The 17,742-nt window shown below is 39.3% G+C and overlaps 2 protein-coding genes across 4 annotated transcripts in view; both read left to right on the top strand.

The window, feature by feature from the left end:
• Positions 1-16,794, top strand: part of Lnk (SH2B adapter-like protein Lnk) — a 68,535-nt gene extending 51,741 nt beyond the window's left edge. The window contains exon 5 of one of the 3 annotated variants that reach the window (XM_065222756.1): positions 15,938-16,794. In XM_065222756.1, coding sequence (XP_065078828.1) covers positions 15,938-16,156 — 219 coding nt within the window. In that variant the 3' untranslated portion in view covers positions 16,157-16,794. Of the gene's footprint in view, positions 1-15,767; positions 15,914-15,937 lie in introns of those variants that run through there. The other 2 variants (XM_065222754.1, XM_065222755.1) reach the window with 2 other exon arrangements.
• On the top strand, positions 1,751-5,180 carry LOC135701855 (uncharacterized). The gene is made up of 4 exons (XM_065222797.1): positions 1,751-1,834; positions 4,408-4,572; positions 4,637-4,798; positions 4,856-5,180. Exons 1-4 carry the CDS (start codon positions 1,751-1,753, stop codon positions 5,015-5,017), a joined length of 573 nt encoding a protein of 190 aa, XP_065078869.1. The 3' UTR covers positions 5,018-5,180.
• Positions 16,795-17,742: the final 948 nt, after the last annotated feature.

The raw sequence follows: 17,742 nt of genomic DNA, 5'->3' as shown, positions 1-17,742 counted from the left end.
TTTAGTCCACCTAAAATATTCATAATTATTACAAGCAATCAAGAGTTGATGAACAATCAACAAAGCATCCTATTACACTAGCAACCCCGCAATCTGATGCTATCATAATTTTCAGCAATGTCAGGAATGCTCACGAAACCCCAACATTTGCCAACTTACTTTTTTTTTCTCTGTTCGGGACCTAACACTACTGCGACCAGTAGCATGTCGTATTACTCCATCACTATTGAGAAATGATGAAGTATTCGATTTTTTTTACAGTTGCCACTCTTGCATTTATCGCAAGGATCCGACTCTAATTGAAAGGTCCCGCTATTTATACCCTTCGGAGTGTTGAAACACCCTCCAAAGGCGCGCCCCTTTGTCAGTCATCCTCGGTGGACAAAGCCGAGTCTTGTCACTATCAACAAGGCATAACAAGTAACAAGGACTCCTTGGATTACTGAAAAATCCTGTTCCCCTAGTTTGAAGTAGTTAGGACTAGGAATCGGTGGTAGATCTTGCATCCCGTAACGTACCACGAAAAGGTGATCTACCCACGTTACGGGGCTGCCAACTTACTTACTATTAGTTATTTAGTCACTGAGCTTCAGAATTTTAATGACCATTTATCTTGAATATTCCAGATCTTCCGGATCTTCGTGGTCCCAAGGTTCCAAATTCTGGTTATAGATTTGAATTAATGTTTAACAACTAGACGGGATTTTAAAAGAAATCACTATGCTCTTGAATTCGCTTCATCAATTCACATTTTAACGGGTGTTCCGGATCATCCGAAGGGCAATCTAGTGGCTTCTAGGGTCCACATTCCGGTCCAAGATTCAAATGTAGTCATAAATTATCATATCAAGTTATATGAAAATAAATTGCTGAGCACTAGTATAAGTTTTAGGAATTGGCGTCATTTACGGATGGTTCGAACGACAGTCTAATAGCCTTCTAGTTCTAAATTTCGGTCAAGATCCAAATTAATTTATGTATCTCAACAATTTGTGATTCCTTAAATAAAACACGGATCTTGAGCTAGATCAAAGATGATTTTATGGATCTTCCGAAGGACCATCTATTGGGTCCACAGTTATATCACAGCCCTAAATTTGTTATTATATTACTATTACAAATCTTTTTGAAGAAATCACAAAGTTCAACGATCAGTTTCAGCTCGAAATTTTACGATTAGTAACCAAATCATAGTCAAAATCATACATTTCCAACCTTGATAAAGCGTGTCCCACATTTAATTGCATCACGGAAAAAAACGCTGTAGAAAATTACCAATTGGCTATTTTCTCTTGAAAATTTGGGTAGAAGTAGTTTAGAGTGTATTGTTTACACTGTATTTTTATCGCTGTCAGTTTTTCGAAAGTTGGAAAAAATGGCGTCAACCGAAAAGTAACGTCGTGAATTGATTTTGCACAAGCACCTTGAAAATCCTCATCTCTCTCACCGGGACTTCGGAAAACAACTCGGAATCGTGTAGTCAACGATGAGTCGTGCGGTCAGAATGGATGTTTTATTAGTGATCAGGATCACAAGCGTGTCGTGAAAGCGTTTAAGCGGAATCCCAATGCTTCGGTCAGGGATGTGGCCAAAAAGTTGAATTTGTCCAAGTCTTTTGTTCAGAGAGTCAAGGACCGGGAGGGACTGCATACGAACAAAGTGCAAAAGGCTTCAAATACGGTGGGAAAGTCACGGGCCCGGAAACTGTACACCCAGATGCTGACGAAGCCTCATTGTCTCATCATGGATGATGAGACTTGCCAAGGCGGACTCCCGGCAGCCCCCGGGGCTACTGTTCTTCACCGCCCAGCACAAGTTTGATGTTCCGGAGGAAGTAAGGAAGTAGGAACTTTCAAAGTTTGCCAAGAAATACTTGATTTGGGAAGCGTTTTGCTCATGTGGCCGTTCGTGACTACCGGGACTGTAAACGGGGAGATCTACCTCAAGGAGTGTCTACAGAAGCGTCTGATTCCTCTGTTGAAACAACACGAGGGCCCGGATCTAGCTTCGTACCACTATTGAAATGTTGTCCTGGAGTGGTACGAAGCCAACGGGGACACTTTTGTACCCAAAGACATGAACACCCCCCCCCCCCCCCCCCCCCCAACGCACCGGAACTAAGGCACATCGAAAAATACTGGGCTATTATTAAGCAGGTACTACGGAAGCATGTGGTCAAATCTGAGGAAGTCATGAAGAAAAAGTGCCGTACAGAAGAAGCTGCAGCCAGATGTTGTACAGAACCTAATGAGTGGAGTTTGAAGTTGCATGAAATAAATATGCCAAAAGCTAACTAATGGGTTATATTTTATTGTCTGAACGTTTGAAAAGGATCGGTCAATTAGGTAATTTTCTACAGCGTTTTTTCCGTGATGCAATTTGATGTGGGACACCCTTTAGCTGCGACCGATGTGCAAACAGGTTGTTAACTAAAGGGTGTATTCGATAAAAATGGCACACCCATATTTACTCACCAAAACAAAACCGATTATCGGATTTTCTTAAAATTTTCAGGGAATGAAAAACTACTAATGAGTTATGATTTTCAAAATTTGTTTTATTCAATTTCGTCTCCCATCCCGAATGCTTGCACCTTATTTTTCACTCAACACATCAAATTTTGTGCAATTGATTTTCCCAGTGTTTTTGTTGTTTTTACCCGAATTTTCTTCAACTCCAGCTTTGTTTTAATATTTTTGGGATGTTTGCGAAGTTCCGTCTTCATAATTGCCCAAAGTTTTACAATTGAGCGAAGTTTCGGTGAATTTGGTGGGTTCATATCTTTTGGCACAAAATTGACTCCATTGGCTCGGTACCACTCCTACACGTTTCGAGCGTAGTGGCAGACCAGGCCAAAACAGAATTGATCCTCTGTGCTTCCTTATGAATGGAAAGAGACGCTTCGTAAGGCATTCTTTCGTCCCTTAATAAAGACAACCAACCAACCAACCAAAGCATTCTTACGTGTAAATCGCACCATTGATTGTTCCGGAAGTGATGAAGGGAGCGCTCATTTAACCACATCAGCAAATCGCATGCCAGATCAGGAACTTCTTTGCAAATTTCGATAATTTCTTCTTTCGAACATCCTCCGGAACAGCATACTTAGACTTGGCAACGAAATATTCTTGCCCAGGAAGTTGACGGAAGTTGAGCATTTTCGTGTACAATTTCCGGGCGCGGGTTTTCGCAGTGTTGTTTTGCTTTTCATTCCGGTTTGGAGCTTTTTGCACCTTGAACTGTTGCACCTTTTTCGAGGCCATTTTACTGTCCATTGGACCACTTCTACGAACTTCTTATTCTTATCACACGAGACACAGTTGTATTTGAAATTCCATGATTTTAAGCGATCCATCGGTGGGACGCCTCTGGATTTTGATTGTAACAGCACAAATTTTTTTCACGGACAATTTCTTGTTTCGACGACATGACTGGAACTACTGTATGAATAACTACTATGAAAATTGACAGATACACTATGAAACTTATTATTATTATTTAGCTTTATTTAGGAGGCTTTCAGCCTTAGGCTGGTTCGCCTCCATACGAAACTTACAGAAGATTTGCGTTGTGCCATTTTTATCGAATATGTACACCATTTAAAATATCAACGACCAAAGTTGTCAAAATAGCAGTCCGAATAGCACGCACCGGAACGGTTACTCTTGATACGTTTGCTGCAGACTCGTCCCTGTTGTTGATTTGTTTGGGGCAATTGACCGGAAGTATGGCATGTAATAGGATCGATAGTAGTGCAAACTTTCACCCTTAAGGCTTCGATGGTTTTTAGTAGTAATCCAATATACAGAGATTCGCGGAAATATTATCAGACTGGCAACGTGATTTGATTTGTTTACAAAAGCTGCCAACACTTAACCGAGCAAGCAATCCCGTTGAGTATCATTACACTTTATATTCGCTAACTGAAAGAGACTTTTTGATTTTTGTAAAAATCGCATCTGCCTTTATTGGCAACTGTCAAACATAAGATGCCGATGGACCAATTTTAGACAATGGTCAAAATTAAAAAAAAAGCGCTTTAAATTAAAAAAATACTGCAGCCTTCAATGCATTAAAATATTCTCTATAGATCGTTAGTAGCGAAAAAATTGATTTCCATAGCATTGCATGTGAACGCAGAATTCCTCGATAAAACTGTACAATGCATTTCCTAATATTTTCCAATCACGCAATTCAAGCCTCAGAAAATCATTGCACGTCAGGTTTGTGACAAAAACCAGACCGTTAGCAGTTCTCTGGGTAGCCTAGACGCATTCACTTGTTCTATAAAGTCATGATCCCTGTAATAGTTCTAATACTTCTTACCGCACGTCATTTACCCGTCCAGGTACAAACAGACACTATATTTCAAATCAAACGCAACAATCCAAAACTGATTGACCATTTCAGGCAAAGTACAGCTTTGTCGCCGATCAGATAACGGAATGCGACAATGGGCTGCCGTTCGTAAGCATTGACTTCAGTAACTTCGAAATAATTAACCAAGACGATGGTACACTGTTTTACAATGGAAGCTTAACAATGCTGAAGGACTTCAATTCACCATGGAGGGTTGCCCATTATGTGCTTGAAAAGTATTGAAAACCGTCGTATAATTTTCATTAATCGATTTCAGATTAAAATAACATCGAAACGATTGGAGCGCGGAACTTGGCAGCCAGGTATAATTGCCAAAGAAATTTTCGATTTATGTAAGATCATTGGAAATCCTCTCGAACCTGGCATATATAAAGTTACTCAAATGTTGGATAAGAAAGCCTGTCCGTTTAACGCAGGGGTAGGTATAAAAAAGATAAGCCACTGTGTGTAGGCAGCTTCTTAACTATAACTTTAGCATTCTGAGCAATTCGACATGGTAAACGTCGGAACGTACGGTTTGAATTTGCCACCCTCGTTCGCTGGAGACTGGAAATTCTATGTGGAAATATGGACAGTTCGCCGTGGCACGATCGACCATGAGTGCTACATATTTCCGGCGACCGTTTATGAGGTATGATATCAGATTTGGAGCGACCAACGGAACGGAATGAATGATACCGTTAAACATGGTAAATCATAATATTAACATAATATTGTAACATGGTATATTTGGTTATAAACAACATTAGATACTTACCTTACCATTTCTTGGTTGTCCTTTGCAGTACATGGTAGTCGTTTCGTCCATTCTACTTGATCAATGGCTGGTCGATCTACCTTACTCGTTGCGCGCCTGTTCGTCTTGTTTCAGTCGGGTCGTTTTAGAGAACCATTTTCACGGTTGTCGTACGACATTCATATGACATGCCCAGCCCGCCGATCGTCCGATTTTTGCAGTGTGTGTGATGGGTATAATCCGTGTTTCATTCGTCTACTTCACGTTTCCAGGCCTCGGGTACACAGATCTAATAAGCGTTTTCATATAGCTTTCGGAGTCCAACGTAAGCACGATTCCCTTACTTATTAAAAATTAATATAAAACATGAATCTAATGGTTAGAATTGGATTCTTCATCAAAGTTACTTCAAATAAATAATTCTACAGCTTGGCCGATTATTATGACGGTCTATTCCAAATAATAAAAAAAAAAGTTGATATAGAACTCATGAACACATGAATTACCCAAATGTCACTTATTTAATTAGCCTGTGATATCTAAATGAGCGATGAATGCAAGTCGTGCTACAAACGGGTACGGGTAACGGGATACACCAGCATTGTATTTTAGATAAATCCGTTACGATTACAATATTTTCTTTTTGTACAGTAAAATTACAAAAAACCTCAATTCATTTAAAAAAAAATGCTTGCCTTTATTTCATAGTGCATACAGTCAAGTTTCTCATAAAATTATCAGAGGATATGTTTTTAGGGGACGTGACCAACTGCTCTCACTTTATGGAAGATCCGGTTTGTTCGAAAACGATATTAAGTCAGTTACGCTTTTAATTTTTTTTTTCGATTTTGTCCTCATTTACGATGAGTAAATACAATCATTTCAATATCACCATATTTTTCTTAGATTTTTTTTATGAATTTTCGAAACAAGTTGCACAGAATTTGGTTGCAATTTGAGATCACACGATCAAAAATGCTGATAAAAAGGGGTGAAAACAGAAATGAGTGTAGGGTAAACGAAGGCAACACTTTTACTTAGTCAGGGGCTGTCAATAATCTACGTAGACCGTGAACCCCTTCCCCCGGTGTAGACAATCGTCCATACATTTTTTTTTTGGAAATTTGTATGGACCGTAGATATTTGTCAACCCCCCTAAAGAGTGTACGTAGTTTATGAACAGCCCCGCAGGAATTGAATGAAGTTATTTAAAGCTCAATTTTTGTGCAGGAGGATACATAATGTTTCAGGGCATCGTTTGGCCATAATTGAGTGCTAAAAAACTTTCTTTACCCCCTGACGATAATAGATAAAGGTATTGCCGAAGGCGTCATTTACCATACACTTTCTTACTTTATTTTGTAACGACTTGAAAATTTGAAAGGTAGGGAAAATGGCTCTAATGTTGGCCTATGGATCTAAAGATTGGTCGATGAATATCTTCTGTTCTTCAATTTTTCTTAGAACAATTCGTCATCTGGGCAGTACAAATGGATATTTTTCGTTGCTAGTGAAAAATTGGCAAAACATGCCTTCTTCCGAAATTTATGTATGGGCCCAATATTAGGGACAATTAGGCCGACATTAGGAACGGTTCATGACGATATTGACAAAACAGCTTTCGTCACTACAGGTATACCTCGATATAACGTAACTGTCACTTTTGACTTCCATCGTCTATATCGCACCAATAACAATTCATATAGATTGACATGACCAATAGATGGAGCACAGACAAACAGACGTAACTCTTTAAAAAAGTTTTTCTTGTAAACATAGTTTCTGAAAACATATGACCTCAGTAACGACATCTCTCGGGCTTCTCGCGGAAAACAAGCTTGCGCGCTAACTTGCAAACAATATTGCATAAAAGTTCTATAGAATGTATAGAAACGTCAAAGTGATCCGATGCCAGCGCTGCGGCGAGTAGTTCGCGAAACTGATAATATTCAAATCAACCGTTAAATGCGTGAACGAAGATACACAATGAAGAGTTACGTCTGTTTGTCTGTGGATGGAGGATTGTGTCATATATCCGATGGTTTTATTACTTTGTATGATTTCAAGACCAACAATTAAAATGGCATTAACTCCATTTTGTAAACAAACCTTGATTCGCAAACCTAAACCACAATCGGGTAGAGGAGAATTTTCCCCTACCTGGTCATTATGTTGGTTTGCCTTTGCGTACTTCAATTCGCGAGAAAATGGTTTGTTTACAAAATGGAGTTAAGGCCATTTCATTTGTCGGTCTTATTTAATGATTGTTAGCTAGAAATCAGCGATGATAGTCAAAAGTGACAGTTACGTTATATCGAGGTATACCTGTATCTCTAAATGAAAATGATCTTCAAAGCATGCCAGGACATGTGATTTGCCAGTGATAATGCGTTTATTGGCGAACTTATGCATGTTTTCTTTTCAGCTAAATTTCTAACAAAATTAAATGAGTTAAGTAAAATAAATCCATAGTATCGACGACTGGATCTTCGTCGATCTTACGACGTCAGCAGCGAAGGGTTGGCTTGCCGGTCTAGCCTTTAACGTTCTGCGTCACAGACCATTGAAGATGTAACCAGGAGTTAAGGTTATGAACTTCGGAAAGAGGTTCTTTCGTATACTCCTTGCAAGGGCATTTGCTTGGTTAGAACCGTCCTGCCAGAGTTTATAATAGAAGAGTTACGCAGACTTAAACCAATATCTACCTATCGAACTGTCAAACCGTCTACCTATCGAGCACAGGGGTGGGATGTGCTGTCAAATCGACCTTCTGATCATCAATCAATGAGATGTAAATAGGGTAAATTATGGCTTCGGCACCCATTGACTGTTTTCGGCAACCGAAATTGAAACGTTAATTTCGCAGTATTTTCCCATCAAAACTCTTCGCTGAATGTATTAAGCCGATTCCTTAACTTTTCAGCTTCAATCAGATTACATTTTTACGACTGTGCAATCCTGTTATGCCATATTTTTCTTTAAATTAAATATATTAATACACTACAAAATACGGCTGATTTCGAGTTGCCGATAATAGAACAGCTGGTTAACACGCAGTTCAAATGGAAAGGGTGCCGAAGAAAAAGAGACTGCCGACAATAGTCACACTCACCTGAGAAGTTTGGAGCGTTGTAAAAACATGTTCAACCCGTTTTGATCAATTCTGTCGATTGGAATGGGTAGAACAGCAAGCAGCAGATAAATGTCAACAAACAAACCTGTCATGTATGTGTGTGACGCTGAGAAATCGCTAATAGAAGTTCGGACGCTGCTTAGACTGACGAGAATACGTAAATTCCCCTAGGTAAGGTCCACTGAATTTGTAGTCTCTTTCGTTCTGCCGCTGTTTAAATGGTTGAAAGAGTGTGACGTCAAACTCTGTAACCCATTTCAACAGAGAGATTTTTCAATACCCTGAAATCCGTTTGACAACCCATAATGAGCGCGTTGCGGCAAAGGCGGAATTGTACTAAAACGCGTTTTTTTAAACATTTTGGAAAAACGCGATGCGATGATTTCAGTTGTAGTTTTTGTAATTTTGGATTAACCAGAACCTTCAATACGTGAACCAAATAATCATCCAATGTCGTAGAAAGTAGTCAGAACCATGTTGGCATCCGCATCCGGATATGTTTCGGGTAACCCCGGAGAAGTGGCCATAATCTTCTTGAACCAACACGCTCATGTGACACATCAGATTATATGAGAATTCAAAAATATTATCATTGGTGGCCATATTAAGTACTGAAGACCACGTTGGCTAGATCCGGACATGTTCCGAACAGGCATGTAAAATCTTTTTTTTTTCCTTTGGTTTGTTTTTTCCGTCGATCTTGTTTTCCGTGCTGAGCACCAATTCTACCGACGTGCCAGGAAGGCAGCTCCCACACCTGGACCCTACCTATCGACCCATCAACTCATGAACCGGGGACCAACGGCTTTACTTCCCATCCGAAGGAAGGCGTGATCAGAGATGTTATGCCTCAGAACATCCCTGCGGCGCCGACTGGGATTGAACCCAGGCCTGCTGGGGTGAGAGGTAATCACGCTTACCACTACACCACCGGCGCCGTTAGGCATGTAAAATCATTTACATTCATTTAGTGCATTCATTTACCTCTAACTTATTCCATCAACAGTATTCCGTAAAATGATGTATCCACCTTTTGTAGGTTTTATGATTAACTACAACTTTTGCGAATATCTCAAATTTGTATCTCTTATGCATGACGAACTAGAGCGTTCTGCCCACTCCATACAATGTTATTGTTTTTCAGTGAATGTAATTTACTTTCACTGAAAAACAATGGCGGGTTCTGTTCGCTCTGGTTCATCATGCATAAGAGACACAAATTTGAATTGTTAACAAAAATTGTAGCCAATCATAAAACTTACAAAAACTTCATACATCATTTTACGGAATACTGTTGATGAAATAAGTTAGAGGTAAATAAATGCAATAAATTATTGTTTATTAATTTATTAGATAAGGCTCAACCGAATTAACTTTACAGAGCCGAGGATTCTTGGTCACTATACAATACATCTTAAAAATACACAGCAAAAAAATAATTTTGATATCACATCAAAGTGGATGCACTACAATCATGTCGAAAATTTCATGTAATTTTTATGACCACATAAATAAACAAATGCAGTAAAAGCAGCGTAATGTCAGTTCATGCATTGTATTAATGATAATTTTGTCCTTTTTAGCAAGTAATATTACACCATATTTTCGACATGATTGTAGTGCATCCACTTTGACGTGATATCAAAAAAAATTTTTTGCTGTGTATAGTCAAAAGGTACAACACAATAAACACTTTATCTTCCGCTATCCAAAAAGCCTCCTCCATCAGAACTGGAGCCGCTTCCAGTAGTTTTATTGTATGGCAAATTGTTGTACGCCAACGAGGGTCAGAGCGCGTCCGTTGCAGCAATGGACGCAAAACGTGGTCAGCACTCACACACTCATCCAGAAGCGGTTGCTTTCCAAAGTCGACGACGCATCGACCGAAAGAACTGCTGATGAAGAACAATGAGGAGGACCACACAATGGTTGCTGCCGAGAAAACAGACGACCGCGTAGCACACATCGAGAGTGGCCTGCTTTTGTCGACAGCCGAGTGATCACTGAAATGCAATAAATGAATGTAAATGATTTCCATGCCTGGTTCCGAATACCTCCGTAGAAGTGAACCTTGAATCTATACCCTCATGTGACACATCAAACTACATGAAAATTCAAAAATTAGAACATTGGTAGCCGTATTAAGGGTGCTCCCGAGGAGTTCATTTATTTCTGAAATTTTCCTGAGGAAAATGGAACTTCTCTGGAGTTCTCGGAGCTTCCCTGGAATTCTCATCAGAACTACTCTGAAGTTCTCCTCAGAACTACTTTGCAGTTCTCCTCAGAACTACTTTGCAGTTCTCCTCAGAACTACTTTGAAGTTCTCCTCAGAGATACTCTGAAACTCTCCACAGAACTATTCTGAAGTTCTCCTCAGAACTACTCTGAAGTTCTCCTCAGAACTACTCTGAATTTTTCCTAAAAACTACTCTAGATCTTCGATCAAGCTTTCGACATTTTCCTGAAATGTACGAAGTTGTCTGGATATTTTTTTGAAGATCTTTAAACTTTCTCGATAGTCGGGACTTTCCTAAAGATATCTGGATTCTTCAGAAGTTCTTTGAACTTCTTAATAAATTAGAGTTCTCTGGACATCCCTAAAATTCACGGAGCATTCTTTAAGCTCCCGCAGTTTTAAGAAATATGCATAACTCTTCTCCGAAGCTCTCGATATTTCCCCACTGTTCATGGTATTTCTTCAAAGTGCACCCATTTTTTTTAGTTAATGCAAAGTCAGAGACGGTCACTGATCTTCGGAGAATTTCAAAGCCCCTTGGATATTTTTACAATGATATTTCTTCACTATGTCAGCTGAATCAGAGATTATTCAAATAACCGTATGACTTCATGACGATTAGGTAGTTTGAAGATCTTCAACTGATTGAAAGTGAGAGACGGCTCTCAAATATGATGCCTACTTTGTCGTTTTCATTACTACCGGAACGCAAAGGGTGGACTATTTTGACTCAATCCATGAACCCCTTCCTAACTGAAAAATTCCAAATGCTCAGTGTATTTGTACTTAAATTGACACTAACCCTTATTCTTGTTTTCGTTCGTATATGTTGACGTAGGACTATGTCTGTAATTTCAATATGGGGATATACTTTGTGAAAACCAAAAATGGAATGTAACAAAATTATGAAAGATTTTGAACGTTAATAACTCAGCTGCCCCTGAACCAATTTCAATAATTTTATCGCCAATCGATCAGAAATATTTCTACGCATCTGTTAAATTTAAGACTTTATCATTTTTAAAAACACCACCTTTGAAAAATGCACGAATGTGCAACTGTTGCTATGATAATTAAAATTATCACCGATTGCCTGCGGAAAGCGATTTCCCTAACACAGATTTCAAAGTTGAATACCATTTCTTTCTCACCAAACGGTGTTTATTCAGCAATCGCGTGGTGAGTGGTGGTGTTCTCCAGTACACAACGAAAGGCTCCCCGCAAGCAGCTAGCTATCAAGGCTGGCCTCAACCGCTGATCCGATTCAGTTCCAATCACCGTGTGTGGTGGTGTCCGGTCGTCGGAATCAGCAGCAGCAGCAGTGCTTTCGGCGCGTGGCGTTGAACATGGTTCTCCAGTACACAAAGAATGGAGGCCTGCAAGCATCGAGCTGCAACCCACATGAGCATCCATAGAAGAAGGAAGAAGCCACACCGCTATTGATCGGAATCAGTAGCTCTTCGTGAGTTGCTGTGGGCCATCTATGCCAAGCGCGTCACCCTTATTCCAAACAACATACAACTCACCAGCCTCATCTGTGTTTAACACCCTAATGGCTCAGCATTACTCAACCATCACGACAAAAAGGTCCTTTTCAGGACCACCATCAATTTGTAAAAGAGTATTTTTGGACATTTGTCTAGGACATCAAACGGATGTCAGTTCCAATATCAAGATAGAGCTGGAATTAAGGCGTAAGGCGAGCTAGAATAAGGCGTAACAGCTTTTGTAAACAATGACTTCTTTCGATGATGTCTTGAAAGTCTAGGCTCGCCCACGCAAATGTACATCACCATCAGGTAGGATAAGACTTCCCCTACCCGACGGTAATGTTGGTTTGCGTGAGCCTGCCTTGAATTTCTAAACATCATCGAGAGAAGTTATTGTTTACAAAAGCTGTTACGCCTTATTCTAGCTCTATCTAGATATGTTTAAACCTAACATACCATGTACTTTAAGGCATCATTGGGGATGCAATTTCAAAAACCAAAGTCGATCGTGGCATAAAAGTGGTCTGATTTTGATCCAGAAATGATGGATTATAATTCTTAATACGCCATTCGATAGGAATTTTTTCTACGAATCTGTTAAAATTAAGACTATCATTTTTCAAAATGTCACTATTGAAAATTGTACGACCAATTTCCTGCGAAAAGCGATTTCCCAAACACAGATTTCAAAATTGAATTCCACTCACCAAACGGTGTTTACTCAATCACCGCGTGGTATTCTTCAGTACACAACGAAAGGCTGCCTGCAAACAGCGAGCTGCAGCCCACAAGAGCATCTATAAACGAGCATCTATTGATCGGAATCAGTAGCTCTTCGTGAGTCGCTGTGGGCCATCCATGTCAAGCGCGTCATACTAAAGAATGTAAACAGAGAGTGCAGTTAACAAATAAGATTTATTATATAAGACCACGTATTCCTACGTCACCATAGAGCTGTCCCTTGTAGTTTTTTGTATGGAAAATACGGTTCAAACGAAAACGAGAATATGGGTAACTATGTTGATAGGGTGTTTATTGAGCCCGAGATGGATTTGATAATCCTAAAGTGTGGTCCACTAAGAATCCGGACACATTATTTATTCTATAACAGCGCATCTAGTAGTCGGATTTGGAATGTTTTGACAGCGATTTGTTTTGAAAGTACACTTGATTCAGTGGTGAAATTTTCGTCTCGATACGTGCCGTATTAAAAAAGTTGTAGTAGATGGAAGACGGGAACTGAAAATCGATCTTGCATTCCCACGTCGAAAATCCGACGTGATCAATTCGAAATATAGCGAAAAAGTTTAAAATTGCCGTTTCTTCCGTGGGAGAAGTTTTCAAGTGGTTCAAATCAAACTTCGTGCTGGAACTTTGGATCGGCACCTGAACTGGAAGGTGTTGAGGTCGATCAAGAGAAACCCACGACTCTCAGACCGGGATGCTGCCAAAAAATACGGTGCCAGACGTAGTACCAACCGGTGGAAACTAGCTTATTGGTCCCAAGCAAATCGATTAACGTACCCCATTTTAGTCGAAATTATGATGAGGGGTTCGTGAATTTTCTTATGTTTCGAGGGGTACATCGATTAGCTTGGGACCGAAGATAGTACCAGAACTGAGCCAAAAAGTTGAACACGTTTCTTCGGGAGCTTCTGGTCTTAGAGTTACCTCTATGGTAGGACCGTCCGGAGGATCAGTCTGCGAGCAAGTTACCGTTCATTCCGTGCCTCCAAGCAACCGAACAGGACGATGAAGCACAATCTAGTGGCCAGAACACGCGCCCGAAAGTTGTACGACCGGGTTCTGACAAACTACAGAGGATGCCTTCTCATGGACGACGAAACTTGTGTCAAGATTTCAGGCAGGTTCCCGGACAAAAGTTTTATCTGGCCACAGCACGGGGTGATGTCCCCAGCAAATTCAAGTTTGATTTCACCAACAAATCGTCGATTTCCGTTCAATCGATCAGAAAAGATCAATAATATCAATGATTTCCCCATGCACAAATCAATAATAGGTTTGTTCCTATGCGTTTGTTCATTAGCTACAACATAAATCCTATTAGAGCGCATTGTATGAATATTTACGCTCATTGTTCTCAAAACAAAAGAAGCGCTCCTAGCGAATTTCCTTTTTCTACGTTTATCCGTAGGACGAAGAAAATCTAACGGCGTTTCAATGCGTTAGGACGGAATTGAAACTCGTAGAACGAATTTAGAATCAAGAAGCAGTATTAGATTTTAAACAATATCTCAAAAATTTATGACTCTTTATCAAATCCAGGTGAATAAATTTAGAAGTCATATGTGCTTAGTAGGACGGAAATTAGATCAAAAACCCTAGTACAACTTTTTTTTTGAACTGCACGTATCGAGACGAAACTTTTACCACTGATACACGAGTACTTTCAAAACAAATCGCTTTAGCAAAACTGAAATATTGACTTGAACGAAGGAATGGACTAATTAATATTTATTTGCGAGACATCGCTTGCGCCTGGCGGATCAGCTCGCATGTAATCTGCTGAGCTGGTAAAATTAATTTTCAATGAAAAATCTCACGCGATATTTACAGATATACTTATGTATGCTAACCGGTTGCCTAAACTATTCACACACAAGAAATCCGGAGGATAATAACCACTAAGGCACTATTATAATTTTCCATTTTTCTCAACAAAAATATTCCTGAATACCAGCATGCTTGTTTACTTAAAAAAGCTCATCCCACACCTACCCGATATCATCCGGTCGACTCTCAACAAATGATAGATAAATATGAGAGCGAGATAAATATGGAAAACCGCCAGTCCGATCGAATGATATCGGGTAGGTGCGGATAGTTTAATGCAAAACCAGCTCGTTGAAGAGGTGAGTCTCCTTCCACCCCATCGCTGGTTGTTTGTCAAGGTGATCACGTCGTCCGCTGCGAGGAAAATGTTTCTGCATGAGGGCTGATGAAAAAAATCCTCCTCTTACCGCTGACTTGCTCCTGCTTGATGCTTGCCACGATGTCCGAAGGGGAAATGAGCAGCGCTGTTTTATAACTTTTCAGGTTCAAGCAGAACGATTGGTAACCACGTGGTGTTTCATGAAAACAGTGATAAAATTATCATTGGCACATTTTCAAAAGTGCTTTTTTATTGGAAGTTGGAAAATTATTTATTATGTAGAGTTATTTCCTATCGATTGGTGTATTTGGATTTTAATTTTATCTATAAATGACAACGTTACAAGCGTCCGAAACCTAACACTATTTCGTCACACTTTTTTTTTATTTGCGTAGTATTTTTGTATAGTCCACATAGATGTAGTTCTACGTCAAAATGCAAAGATGCTTAATAAGTCGAAGTCTTTACATCCAATTAGTGTAATTTGGAATCTAAGAGGGTACTGATTAAATAAACCGTTTTCTAATTATATTTTTTTTTTTGAAAAAATGAAACACATTTTTACATAAACTCTTATAAAAATTTACTACAGAAAAATACAATTTTTTAATGGAAACTGTCATCTTTCTGCAAATGTTCATTCAACTCTAAAAGGGTCGGGACAAAAGTGGCTTTATTTTTGGCGTTTTAAGCTGAAAATGCCCTATCGCTGCTGTCTTTTCGATAAAGTTATTTAGCGTCATATTAAGAGTCTTAGGCATCTCCTAAAGCACACAACCTCTTCGAATTTTAGTTTTCGCAAAATATGTCTACTGTAAGTTTGAGAACTGTTATTCCGTATCTGTTTTTGATTCATGGGGTAAGTAGTATTTTTATATTCTATTCTCCCTATTTCATAGGCGCTTTAGTAATGCTTCTTAGTCGAACATTCTAATAGTTCAAATATCGTGTCCACCCATCCTTCCAATCATCACCACCACCACCACAACCCACCCTCCTGATCGAATCATGCTGTTCCAATGTTCTCTTCGCACGCAACCCCGACTCTGTGGCATGGTGTTCTGCGCAGCCCTTGCAGGTGATCACCATGAACGGAAGCGTTCGGATCAAAACGTGCGATTTGGAACTGTCGCAGCAAACCATACTGGAGGTGTCCGGAAATCAGGGAGCAACCAGTGGCAGTAGTCAAATGGGGGCAGCTACCGGCAACGCACCAGCAAGTGGATCCTCAGCGGCTGCCGGTGAGGACGGCCAGAGGGCCGTGGACAACCAGTATAGCTATGTTTGAAAATGTTCACCACGAAGAGCGGCTACGGCGACGAGCAAAACTGGAATTGAACTCATAGTAATTAACCGAACACTACCACACAGAGGACCTCAGACTTCTTGACTAGGTTTATTATTTTTGTAATGAACAAAAGTGACACGATTGAAAAATCCCAAAAAAAACGGAATTTATTGCCAAAATTATCCGCGTCTTAGCTAAGCGATTTGAATGAGAGATTTTGGCAAACTAAAATGAGCATGTGTTCATTGTGGGTAGCTTAGACAAAGACAGCTTCACTGTACTCTGTATATACTAGCGCTTCTCAATTGCTACAATCTATAAACTCATATTTATCTCACTTAAACTTACTTACAGAAGATTGTTATATTTAAAAGAATTAGCCAACGCTTAGCAAGCCTCGAACAGTTGAAAACTGCATCTACTATGAGTAATATAATCCAACAGGGTGTGCAAAGGTAAATTTGAACATATTTTTTTATTGTAATCGGCTATCCTTAAGAGAGTATTTTACGTTGAATTGTTTCGCAACGCAAGCATTGATTTACATGCACAGCCAATTTACGTCGCGCAAATTATTGCAAGTGATTTGTGTATCGTTGTTAAAAAAAACTACCCCAGCATGTTTGGCAAAACAAAAAGAAACGCTAACTGTTGATTGCTGTTAAGATACTTCACATAAAATTGAATCAACCGTATTGAAAGGAAACCAAATTAATTACTAATCAAAATCGACTCCACTCAAGTCAAAGTGGAAACAACCTACCTAATATCTACCAACTAACTGATGCATTTTACTACAAAGTACCGACAAAGTGACATAGCTAACAGCAGTACGGAATTCAGATAGAATCACTAAAGATATGAATAGGTTCCGAGAGGATAGTGGAAACTACACAGTGTTGTGCGTATTGTATCGCGAAGATGACGCCGTAAGATTGATCGAAAAACAACTACAACAATAAATATAACGAATTGATGTTGCTTTCCTTGATATTTTTAAAACTGTATCGTTCTTTTAATGTAGGATATTTACTATTCGAATTCAGATTTTCCGAACGCCCTGATAGATTGAACTCTTAATACAAAAATGAATGATTTTGCCAGCCCAGCCTATTATATTTTAATAATTTCACAGGATTATTATTATTATTTATCTTTATTAGGGAGGCTTTCAGCCTTGGGCTGGTTCGCCTCCAATCATTTCACAGGATGGGTGAGCTAGTAGTGGAGGAACTATGGCAATTTATTTATTAAAAATTAAATATGAGATATATGGTATGTCCCTAATCGCGGGCTAAATGAAGCTTTCAATTAAATTTTAGGCCGTATATTATGTAATAATTGAGCTGCAGTCGACATTTCACTTTCAACAGCAAGTTTAGATTATTTTATTTGGATATTAATTGAGCACGACTGGAAATTGTAAAGCTCACAATTTAAACACGAAAACATTCCAGGGAAGTGGATGTAATGTCGGTCTACTGTACTCAAATTGTGTCTATAAATGGATGCAACTTCGTCCTACCGAAGATGAATCTCAATCTACAAAGGTTCGGCATGTGAAATCGTGCTTCTTTTTCATTCCT

Source organism: Ochlerotatus camptorhynchus, unplaced genomic scaffold, assembly GCF_037179485.1.
Source record: "Ochlerotatus camptorhynchus isolate MF236.1 unplaced genomic scaffold, CSIRO-AGI_Acam_v1.1 ptg000177l, whole genome shotgun sequence".
NCBI classification, from domain to species: Eukaryota; Metazoa; Arthropoda; class Insecta; order Diptera; family Culicidae; genus Ochlerotatus; species Ochlerotatus camptorhynchus.
This window is presented reverse-complemented; position numbering and strand designations above follow the sequence as displayed.